This window comes from Zalophus californianus, chromosome 4 (genome assembly GCF_009762305.2).
Source record: "Zalophus californianus isolate mZalCal1 chromosome 4, mZalCal1.pri.v2, whole genome shotgun sequence".
In the NCBI taxonomy this organism is placed as follows: domain Eukaryota; kingdom Metazoa; phylum Chordata; class Mammalia; order Carnivora; family Otariidae; genus Zalophus; species Zalophus californianus.
The window spans coordinates 115,559,626-115,571,906 of NC_045598.1; the positions used below are offsets into that span (position 1 = coordinate 115,559,626).

Genomic DNA, 12,281 nt, shown 5'->3' on the forward strand with positions numbered 1-12,281 from the left:
CTTAGTAGTTGGGGACACCTGGGTGGCTCAGTCGGTTAAGCATCCGACTCTTGATTCCAGCTCAGGTCATGATCTGTCATGGGATCGGGCCCCGCTTTGGGCTCTGCACTCAGCGTGGAGGCTGCTTGGGATTCTCTCTCTCTCTCCCCCTCACACCTCTCCCTGCTCGCACACGCATGCACACACACTCTAAGAAATAAATAAATTAAAAACCACCTTAGGAGCTGGGAGAGACTTTTGAAACAAAAGGTAGAGCGGGTGTCAGTATCTAAATAAAATGACAAAATGTGATACATGTTTAATAACAAGAAACTTTATTGAATTACAAATTTAAAAATGGATCACTTAATTTAAAAGTGGGACTATTTTAGTTTTATTCTTCCAAAACTCATTCTTCCAAAAATGCACTTTATTTTTCAAGTGATAAAGGTTAATCTGTGAAATGACAAAGTAGAGACAGGATGGTAGCAGTGGGCCAATGCTCATAATATGAGGTCCTAACATGGACCTTTAATGTTGCTTTCTATATTACATCAAATTGATTTGCATTAAAAAAAATGGGAAAAGGGAGCAAAGGGGAGTGCAAAACATGTACTGAAGTCTTCCTATAGGAGTCTGATAGAATACAGATTTAGCATAATAAAATGTGGCTTTTGTAAAAGTGGCCTTTAAGATGTGCTAGAGCAAGTGTACCCTAAGGAACCCATGTGAAAATCATTTTTTCTTCTTCCTAACAAAACAAATGGTACACATGTAAAAAATAAAATTTAATTATAAGATTTGTATTGTAAAACCAATTGCATTATAGCCCATATATTTTGTTGAACAACCTCATTCATTGTGTAACAGAAAAAGAGCAAATTTGACTCAGGACAAAAATATTTTCTATCAACCTCCATATGGAAAGACCACAGCTTTAATGATTTATATAGTCCTTAAACTTAATCCTTGGTCAGTAAAGATTTCCAAATCAAAATCAAGTCATAACTGTTTATAGTAACTATACTGTACTAAAATGCTAATGTTTTCTTCCCAGGTATGTCTTCCTATGAGGGGAAAAATGGTCAGAAGCTTTCTTTCTTTGCCTATGCTGGGATTTATGAAAAACCAACTAAACTACAACAGTGTTCTGCAAAACTAAAATACACTACAAAGTCAAACGGGCAAATAAACAACAAAACCAAACTGATTTCAACAAAGTCATGTTTCCAAAAGTAAAATCTATTAAGAACAAGTCATAAACATGTACAAGAAATTACAAGAAATGATCATCACGATTAGTTACAAATGCAAAATAATATCTAATTATCCCAGACTTGTGAACATAATAAAGATCAATTTCATAGGCTAGTTCAAATATTATGTACAATTTAGATAAGTTGGTCAAGTAGTATCTGAATACACACCACATGTGATAAACTTATATTACCTCTTCTCCTCCTTTACTATTTGCAGGTATGTGCCAATATGGGGGGAAAAATGTAATTTCCATTTACATATTAACTGAGAAGAATAGTATTTCTACTGTGTATGTTTGGACTGTAAAAAAGTTAAGGTACATTTTCCTTTTAAAAGAAAAAAAAGGTAAAAATAAATTGCCAAATGTTTAACTGATAAAAGTTTAATATCAACTTACTATAAAAATGAAAAAAATGTTTTGAAACAGATACCATACAATTATTAGGTGGTCTCCCTACTGATCTGAAACTACAGAAGGCATTTAAGGAAAGAATGCTATGTCAAAAACCAAGACTAACCCAAGGGATGTATGTTACTTTAAAAATCTGATTTGCAGGAAAACTAGATGCTTGGCCTAGTTTTAAAGCTAATTACAAAATCCATTTTTTAATGGTCCAGACACTTTGCCATTTCTTCCAACTCAACAGAACTGTCAAAAAAAAAAAAAGGAGTATTTCGTGAGACCTTTAAATACACACAATGGGGTGTATCCCGCCCCCATTTAACACAGTATACACCTTATACTGCTAAAGAAAGAGGCATTTTTGAAAAAGATACTGTATTTCTCAGACATGAACAGAAACCTATCCTAAGTGTTTGACTTTTCCAATTTGGAATCAGTAGGAATATATAACTGAAGAAACAGTATAAAATATTTTATTAACTATCCCTCTTAATGTTTTTAGGTTAAAAAAATGAATTAAAAAAAATGAATTCCAAACTTGAACTTCTAGAGTAACCCATCCTTAGGCATCAGCTTTCTACATTAAATTGAACTTTCTTAAATCCAAGTACTGTCAGAACTATGCTGCAAACTGCCTGTATTCAAAACAACTGCAATATGCCCAATACAGAAATCATCATCAACATCATCCTCATTATGCAAAATAAATCTAAGAGCTAGCTGGAAAAGCCAGACTTGCTCAAGAGGACCGAAAATAATTAAAAAATGAATGTCCCTCTCATAACCAATGTAAAAAACTACCACCTCAGGATAGGAGACTCTGTTTCAAATCATGATGACACTCTCAATACCAGTAACCTTCCCAGCTCAGAACTAAGTCCTTTGTGTATAATAAAATGGGTACTGGTCTCAACCCCTAAAATAATGTCTAGGGCTAAAGTCCTATACCATATTTGTGTAGAATATTCCCCCAATGTCTAGCTTTTAATTCACTTCTGATTTTCAGAAAATGCTTTAACTTAGGTGAGTAATTCAAAATAAGCATTAAAGGGCTAAAGCTAAGTACAGCTTAAAAAAAAAAGAAGAATCACACAAGCTTCACAAAAACCAATAAATGCAACTAGCATTTTTGGAATACCAACAATTATCAGGCACTTTTTAAAAAATTATCTGTACTCTTCACCTCAGCCTGTGATGTAGATATTATTTGCATGTAATATGTGAGAAAATCACAGTTCACTAATGGTAAGAAGCAGAGTTCAAAGCCTATTTGGCTCCAAAGACTATATTCCTACTATGTGAGCCTCCCCAACCACACACCCCTAGCAGCCCCATCTCTGGTAACAATAAAAATGGTCTCAGAAGTGATGTGTAATTCTTCTCCCAAGTTAAATTATATTTCTGTGGCTCACAAAAATACTCAAGAAGGGATCATTTAAATAACATACACTTGCCTGTGTGGGGCTCATTCAAGGGTTCATAGGTGATATGAAGGCTCAGTGAAAAGCCTACCAAACCATGACAGTACTCATCTGTTAATTCCTAAAATAAACACTAAAACCATCCTGCTGGATTTCAACAAGGTAAAGTAATCTTTCCAGAATCAAAATCTATGAAGACAAGTAATACCCAAAATCTATGAAAAGAGTCAAAGCAATTAAATGAGTATAGTATATATAGGACTATGATACAGTAATTGCAGTTAAGATTCAATCCTGTTACTCCTGCACCAAAACAATATGAAGATAGAAAAATAAGTTAACATTATTAATTTCTAATAGAGTACAATATATTATTCCTTTACAAATGGTTCATCATGGACTTCTGTAGTACTGGACAGCATGAGCAGACGTATATATTTAGATACCTCAGTAGTCTTATGAAAATACGTGAAGAAATCTATTATAAATGGGTAAAATATGAATATAAGAAAGTCATATACCTTCCATCGATTTCCACATTCATTGCAGACAACAAATGTTGTCATCGGTTCATCAGCACTACGAGTTTGTACCTGCAGCAAAATCAAGTGAAAAATATTATTTTTACAATACTATAAAAAGTCCGACCTAAATAAGAACATTTTACATTAAGATATACAGTAACCACAACGGTACCATGATAAATGTGTAAGAGCCTGAAACAAGTTCAAATAAGCTAAGTAATGTCAAAAGGATACATATTTCAAAACTTCATTTTTCTAAGTCATTCCTTGTCTTTTCATGTTTAATTTATCCCAGATAAGTGGGAAAACCATCTAAAGTCACACATACTTTTTATAAATGGCTAATATTAAAAAATTTCATAAGAAGCACAGAAATGTTAATTAAAAGATATGTCAATTTTCTTTTATAAATTAGCAGATTTGTAAAAATTATGAATTTCATTCTGAAAAATAGTCTGTCACAACCTTTCTAAACTTTAGGCAGCAACAAGGTAAGAGCCTCAAACAGCCATTCTCTCTGACCTAGGAACTTGACATCTGATCTATTCTAAGATGGTAATTAGAAACAAAAATAAAGACCTGTGTACAGATCAACATCACTGATCATTAGGGAAATGCAAACCACAAGGAATTATCACCTCACACCTGGTTAGAATGGCTATTATCAAAAAGACAAGAACAGATACTGCTGAGGATGTGGAGAAAAGGGAACTCCTGTGTACACTGTTGGTAGGAATATAAACTGGTATATTCATTACGGAAAACAGGATGGCAGATCCTCGAAAAATTAAAAATTAAACTACCACACAGGGATGCCTGGCTGGCTCAGTTGGTAGAGCATGCAACTCTTAATCTCGGGGTCATGAGTTTGAGCCCCACGTTGGGGGGTAGACTTTACTTTAAAAAAAAAAAAATGGTAGAGCCAGCATAAAAAATAAAATAAAATCAACTACCTTATGATCCAGTAATCCCATTCTGCATATATATCTGAAGGAAATGAAATCAATACCTCAAAAAGTTATCTACACACCCATGTTGACTGCATTATTCACAACAACCAAGATATGAGAACAATCTAAATGTCCTTCAGCTGAAGAATGGATAAAGAAAAGTGATATATATACACAATGGAACATTATTCAGCCATAAAAAAGAAGGAAATCCTACTATTTGAGACAACACAGATAGACCTGGAAGGAATGCTAAATAAAATATGCCAGAGAATTACAAATACTATATGGTATCACTTGTATGTATCATCTTAATAAATAAATTAAAATAAATAAATAAATTTGGATTTCATAGAAACAGAGAACAGATGGTAGTTGCAGGGGCTGGGAGAAGGGGGAAATGGAGAGATGAAGGTCAAAGGATATAAACTTTCAAGTATAAAAACAGTAATTTCTGAGGATCTAATATACAGACAGTGACTATAGTTAAGAGTAGATCTTATGATCCCAGGGTTCTGGGATCAAGCCCCTCATCGGGCTCCCTCCTCAGCGGGAAGCCCTCTCCCACTCCCCCTGCTTGTGTTCCCTTTCTCGCTGTCTCTCTCTGTCAAATAAATAAAATCTTTAAAAAAAAAAAAAAAAGAGATCTTAAGCATTCTCACCACAAAAAAAAAAAGTTAACTATGTGAGATAATGGATATGTTAATTATCTTGATCTTGGTAATCATTCCACAATGTATATGTACAGCAAATCATCTCATTGCACACTTTAAAAACATTCAATTATATGTCAATTATTCCTCAAGTTGGGCGTGGGAGATCTGTGTACAGGGATGTTTGAAGTGTAATTTTATAACAGTGCAAACAGTGGAAACAACTTAAATATCCAACAGGGAAATAATGAGGTAAGAGCATACCCATCTGAGGGAATATTATACAGCTATTAAAATGTTTACAAAGGTTTTGGGATTTTTTTTTTTAATAATTAAAGGAAAATACTTACATTATAGTAGCTAAGTGAAAAGAAGTACAGTTTTGCCTTGAACAATGTGCAGGTTAAGAGCACCAACTCCTCATGCAGTTGAATATCCACATCTAACTCCCCCAAAACGCAACTGTTAATAGTCTACTGTTAACTACAAGCCTTACCAACAACACAACCTGTCGATTAATACATATTTTGTATGTTATACCTACCATATACTGAATTCTTAAAGCAAGCTACAGAAAAGAAAACATGATTAATAAAATCGTAAGGAAAATACATTTACAGTACTGGACATGTATTTGTTGAAAAAAATTTGTGTGTTAAGTGGACTCATGCAGTTCAAACCCATGTTGTTCAAAGGTCAACTGTACATAAAATGGTTTACAGGGGCGCCTGGATGGCTCGGTCAGTTAGGTGTCTGCCTTCAGCTCAGGTCATGATCTCAGGGTCTTGGGATCGAGCCCCACACCGGGCTCCCTGCTCAGTGGGGAGTCTGCTTCTCCCTCTCACTCTGCCTCACCCCACTGCTCATGCTCTCTCTCTCTAATAAATAAAATCTTTAAAAAAATGGTTTACAGTATTTAGCTACAACTAAACTAGAAAAACTTCATAAAATACTGCAGGCACCAAAATATTGACCACTGTTCTTTCTAAATGCAGATTAATGGGTGATTTTAAATTTTTTGTTCATATTTTTCTGTATTTTCCAATTTTTCTATAAATAGGTACTTTACATTGCCTTAAAACAGCTAATGTAAGGGCGCCTCGGTGGCTCAGTTGGTTAAGCATCTGACTCGATTTTGGCTTGGATTATGGGATCTGGGCGTGGAGCCTGCTTAAGATTCTCTCTCTCTCCCCTTCCCTCTGCCTCTCCCCACCATCCCTCTCTTTAAAAATAAAAAATTTAAAAAAAAAACTCATTCAACCCAGAAATGCCACTCCTGAGAAAATACCCAAAAGAATGGAAAGCAGCATCTCAAAGAGGTATTTGTACACAGAAGTTCATAGCAGCATTATTCATAATAGCCCAAAAGGTGGAAGCAACCCAGTGTCCATCAACAGATGAATGGAAACAAAATGTGGTATATACATATAGCGATGATTCAGCCTTAAAAAGGAAGGTAATTCTGGGGGCACCTGGGTGGCTCAGTTGGTTAAGCAACTACCTTCGGCTCAGGTCATGATTTCAGGGCCCTGGGATTGAGCCCCACATTGGGCTCCCTGCTCAGTGGGAAGCCTGCTTCTCCCTCTCCCACCCCTGCTTGTGTTCCCTCTCTCGTGGTCTGTCACTTAAATAAATAAATAAAATCTTAAAAAAAAAAAAGAAGGAAATTCTGATATATGCTATAATATGATCATTTATGAACATTACATGGTTTTAATTTGTATTTCCCTGATGATTAGTGATGTTGATCTGTACACATTTCTTTGTGTTTCTAATTACTAACTTAGAATAGATCAGGTATCAGAAATACGCCAGGGACAAAAAAAGGACAAAAAAAAGGACCATTTAACCCTTTGACTACCTAGAGTAGTCAAATTCAGAGATTGGTGGTTGCCAGGAGCTAGAGAAATATACAGTTACTATCTAATGGGTATAGAGTTTCAGTCTTGCACGAGAAAAAGAATCCTGGAGATTGCCACAATACTAAGTATGTACTACTACTCGATTGTATACTTAAACATGGTTAAGGTGGTAAATTTTAGGTTATGTGTATTTTGCTACAACTAAAAATTTTAAAAGAGAACTCATAAAAAAATAAGCTAATATGATTTTTTTAAACTTTATCAACATAAGGTAATAGACTTCTAAAGTTCTAAAAAAAAATAAAGTTATGTTATATTTAGGTTTAAGTTATGGGGGAGATGAGGAAGATGGGTGAAGGCAAGAACCTGAATACCAACAATATTGCATTCTGAATAAGGTCTATTTAAATTTAGTGTGGGATGATGAAATCCAGTATATTACTGCCTCAAAGATGAGAAGCACACAATACTTGTCAACTATCAACATGATTTTTAACTCAAAAGCCCAAAGGGAGAAAAAGAAGAGGCATTCTCAAAAGAATAGCATTCTGCTTATTTAAGGCTTTCAGATAAAAATGGTTTGAAAAATCCTTCTGAAATATTCTCATGTATTTATATCTAGAAACTTGCTAACTAGGGCCCTAAAAGTACATAGATAGGAGGAACTTTTGCCCTCTGGGAAAAATGTTGATCTCCTGGTAGGTTCATGTTAACCAAGAGTCAAACTTCAGTCTTTTATAATCTGTTATTTTGCCAAATTTGGAAATTTTCTATTGACAGAATTGATTCTAAGGAAATCATACTAACTTCATCTTTAGACTAGGTTCTTTCTATTAAAAGAAACGTTTTTTATTGTAGCTGATTATGTAAATATATCACTTCTTCATACTTTTTTTTTCATTTATTTATTTAGAGAGTGCGCACACACACAAGGGGAGAGGGGTAGAGGGAGAGGGAGAGAGAACCTCAACTAGACTCCACACAGCGCGAGCCCGACATGGGGCTTGATCCCAGGACCCTGAGTCATGACGGGAGCCAAAATCAAGAGTCGGACGCTCAACCAACTGAGCCACCCAGGCACCCTGACTTCAAATGTTTTAAAGAAGCTTTGGCAGGCGCCTGGGTGGCTCAGTTGGTTAAGCGCCTGCCTTCGGCGCAGGTCATGATCCTAGAGTCCAGGATCAAGTCCTGCATCAGGCTCCCTGCTTAGCAGGGAGTCTGCTTCTCCCTCAGACCCTCCCCCCCATGCTCTAATCATTCTCTCTCTCAGTAAATAAATAAAAATCTTTAAAAAAATAAAATAAAGACGCTTTGGCTTTAAATACCTTTCTATTTATACTTAATACTTCCTACTATGCAGCATTTTCAGGACAGAATTTTTATTGCTGAGACTCTTCTGCCTAATTAAAAGAGAGCAATCCAAACTCAGAAATTTCTGAAGCCACTTTCATATGTTAATATATTTTAGTGACTATCGGTAGTAATAGTTCCACAAAACAAAATACTGAAATGTCAGATCTATAACTATGATTAAATGAAAGACTTCAAAAAGATAGAGGACTTTGGATTGGTTAAATAGAGCATATCTGAAAATGGGAGTGTTATGTACCTTTAAAAACTAAAGGAGGCAGAAGTTTATATAATGTGCTACCACATGTGTTTAGGAAATGGGGAAACAGGGGCACCTGGCTGGCTCTGTCAGAAGAGCATGCAATTCTTGATTTCAGGGTTGTAAGTTTGAACCCCATGTTGGGTGTAGAGATTACTAAGAAATATAAAAAACAAATGTAAAAAAGGGGAAAACAAAAATATATTCATATTTGCATGTATATGCATAAAACATGTAGAAAGCCACACAACATACAACCTGGTTTACCTCCAGGGAGGTGGGACCAAGTTGCTGCAGGCAAAAGTGGGAGGGGATTTTTCCACTCACAATCTTTTGTACCTTTTGAATTTTTAACCTTGAGAATGACACCTTCTAAAACTTAAAAAAAAAGGTTCCTTTCTACAACTTACATAGAACTACTTTCTTAACTGCCTAATTGTCCGTCAATCAGAAAATTCAATTCCCTAAATCCATTACTCTAAAACATTAACTGTAAGTTGTTCTTTAAGGAGAAAATTTTGAGTTTAGTAGATTACAGACACAACACAAAAATACCTACTTGACAAGTGAAATTAATGACAGTGATAAACCATTTTCACACATGTGGCTCTTTTCAGCTTTCTTTTTGTCCAAGAACAAAAAGGAAGGTTAGTCACATCATATGTGAAAAGTCATCAATATGCTGCAGAAAAGGAAATCAGTATCTGGAAAGCAATTAAGCAAAAAGTACCTACACCCAAGCGAGGAAGAGTAAAGAACTTTCCTTAAATTATATGATCCTGCCAAATAAAAAGAATTATAACCTGTTTATATACTAACCAATAATCAACTGCTCAACTCTTAGAATATGGCCATTTCATTAAATCCTACAATGATTTTTATAAATTTTATTTAATTGATACAGCTTTCACAGTAACAACTTCCATGAAAGTATAAATATATCAACTTATTTTCAATTAACTGGAATGTGTTAGTATTAAGAAAGCATTATCAAAGTACTGGTAATTACCTTTACTACTGGTTTTGAAACAGGAGTTGCAAGCATTCTATTTATGTAGTTAGTTTTAATTGGATTATAATTGACATACACTATATTAGTTTCAGGTGTACAACATGATGATTTGGCATTTTTATATATTACAAAATGATTATCTTTATAGGTTTAGTTACCCTCTGTCACTATACAAAGTTACTACATTACTGACTATGTTTTCTATGTTGTATATTACATCCTTGTGACTTATAACTGGCAAGTTTGTACCTCTTAATCCCCTTCATTTATTTCATGCATCCCCCCACCCCTCTTCTCCAACAACCACAACAACGACAAGGTTTGTGCTCTGTATCTGTCATTTTTTTCCTTTTTAGATTCTACATATAAGTGAGATCATATGGTATTTGTCTTTCTCTGACTTACGTTGACTTAGCACAATACCCTCAAGCATCCTTACGTGAAAATTAGAATCTATAAATAATCACCAACCTGTGTGTAAGTACAATTCTTCTTTTTACATTTGCCACATGTGAATAAGTCAGTCTGGGTTCCACCTGTCTTGGCCATCTGATGCTCTCTGATGGCTTCTTTGGTCAAGTTTTTCCGCATCTCTTTGAGTTCATCACTAGCCATTTCCTGTGAGGGAGGTGGCAATAACACTCAGTTATAGGCATTTTCTATATATAGCCTGAATGTTTTTTTATGTTCTATTAGCTCAATAAACCAACTTTTGAAGTTTTAAAAATGAAAAATTTTTCCTCAAAGAACTCAGAGTTTGCTTTCTTTTAAAATTTCATCAAATACTTGTAAGTTTCTATGTGAAAATTAGATTTAATTACCTCTTAAAGGTTTATAAACAATGTAATAATACTGTAGCAATGAGCACCTCTAGTATCCAGATTGTTGTCTGTACCATTGCCCTCCCCAAAAAAAGAACCAGGGATCTTTGGAGGAATATCTGGTTCCCATTTTGCATCAAGAAATGCAGAGGATTTGGGGTGCCTGGGCGGCTCAGTCAGTTGAGCATCCAACTCTTGGTTTTGGCTCAGGTCATGATCTCAGGGTTGTGAAATCCAACCCCACATTAACTCTGCTCAATGCAGAATCAGCTTGGGATTCTCTCTCTCCTTCTCCCTCTGCCCACCCCTGCCCCCCGGCTCACACTCTAAAAGAAAAAAAAAAAAAAAGAAATGCACAGGATAAGCCAAGGTCATCCTCTTGTGCCAGAGAAGCATGGAAGCTACCAAAGACTTTTTTGTTGGTTGAGTCATATGGATGAGGGGCTAACATGAAGGAGCTCCCATTAGCCAAAGATAGGACAATTTCTTCAGCTATCAATAAATTACTGTAAAGAACCAATCCCCACTGGATAGATGAAAATGTCACAAGTCCTGGGGCACCTGGGTGGTTCAGTCATTAAGCGTCTGCCTTCGGCTCAGGTCATGATCCCAGGGTCTTGGAATCGAGCCCCACATCGGGCTCCCTGCTCTGCGGGAAGCCTCCTTCTCCCTCTCCCACTCCCCCTGCTTGTGTTCCCTTTCTCACTGTGTCTCTGTCAAATAAATAAATAAAATCTTAAAAAAAATGTCACAAGTCCATGATTCTGAAAAAGGAGAGCACAAGCATGCAAAAAACAGCAACAAAGTCCCCCCTGGCATTTACTAGGGCACCAACTCCTCATTCTGCTGTTAACTAAAGGGAAAGAGTTTCAGATAACAGACAACATTATTTACCTGCCTTTCCTATCCAAACCAAAGGGGTCACCAAGTGCCTGAGTTTACAAAGGAAAATGCTTCTTTATCAAAGAATCTAGCTAATGAATGTGAAAGGAATGACAGAACTTTAGAAATCACTATTTTGCAACTCCTGATAATTTAACCAATTCAGGTAATCAGTGGATGAATACATTAGATGAAAGGTCAAAGGAGAACTTTACAATGGAGGAATCAGACTGTTAATATCCAAACCCACTGATCAATCTCAGCATGCTAACAGTAAAGAAACAAGACATTAGGTGTCTCCTGATGCAATACGAAGTAAAAAGCACTAATTACAAGTATTTATGTGGGGAAACACAGTTGAATTTGTATGTAATCGAGCCTATAGAACTAGCTTCCAGTTCACAGACAATAGAGGGGACAGAAAAGTTAAATTAACATCATGAGGAAGAAAGAGACAATTCATACTGTGGGATACAGAAGAAATAAATTGGTTTCTTCAACAGGTCAGTGTCATGAATAAAAAAGGGGTCGGGGCAGGAAAGAGACTGCAAGGGATTTAAACATATATATTCAAAGTCTTTAGAGACCTAAATAAAGGTAATGTGCAGACTTGGACCCTGATACAAAGAAATGTACAATCAGGAAAATATGAATATATAAATTAGGAATTGCTTTTAGCTTTGTTGGATGTAGTGATGAGAATGTAGTTATGTAAGAAAATTATATATTTTTTAAAATTATCAAATTTTTAAAGGTATCGCTCTTAGGTTTATAAAGGTAAAAAGAAGGATGCCTGGGTGGCTCAGATGATTAAGTGTCTGCCTTCGGCTCAGGTCATGATCCCAGGGTCTTGGGATCGAGCCCCGCATCAGGCTCCCTGCTCAGCAGGGAGTCTGCTTCTCCCT

General features: G+C 35.7%; 1 protein-coding gene across 1 annotated transcript in view; it reads right to left on the minus strand.

Moving 5' to 3' along the window:
• Nucleotides 1-297: 297 nt before the first annotated feature.
• The window catches only part of TCEA1 (transcription elongation factor A1), a 45,347-nt gene continuing 33,363 nt past the window's right edge, over nucleotides 298-12,281 (minus strand). The window contains exons 8-10 of the mRNA XM_027624242.1: nucleotides 10,145-10,291; nucleotides 3,585-3,656; nucleotides 298-1,888 (exon numbers count right to left, since the gene is read on the minus strand). Coding sequence (XP_027480043.1) covers nucleotides 1,880-1,888; nucleotides 3,585-3,656; nucleotides 10,145-10,291 — 228 coding nt within the window. The 3' untranslated portion in view covers nucleotides 298-1,879. The remainder of the gene's footprint in view (nucleotides 1,889-3,584; nucleotides 3,657-10,144; nucleotides 10,292-12,281) is intronic.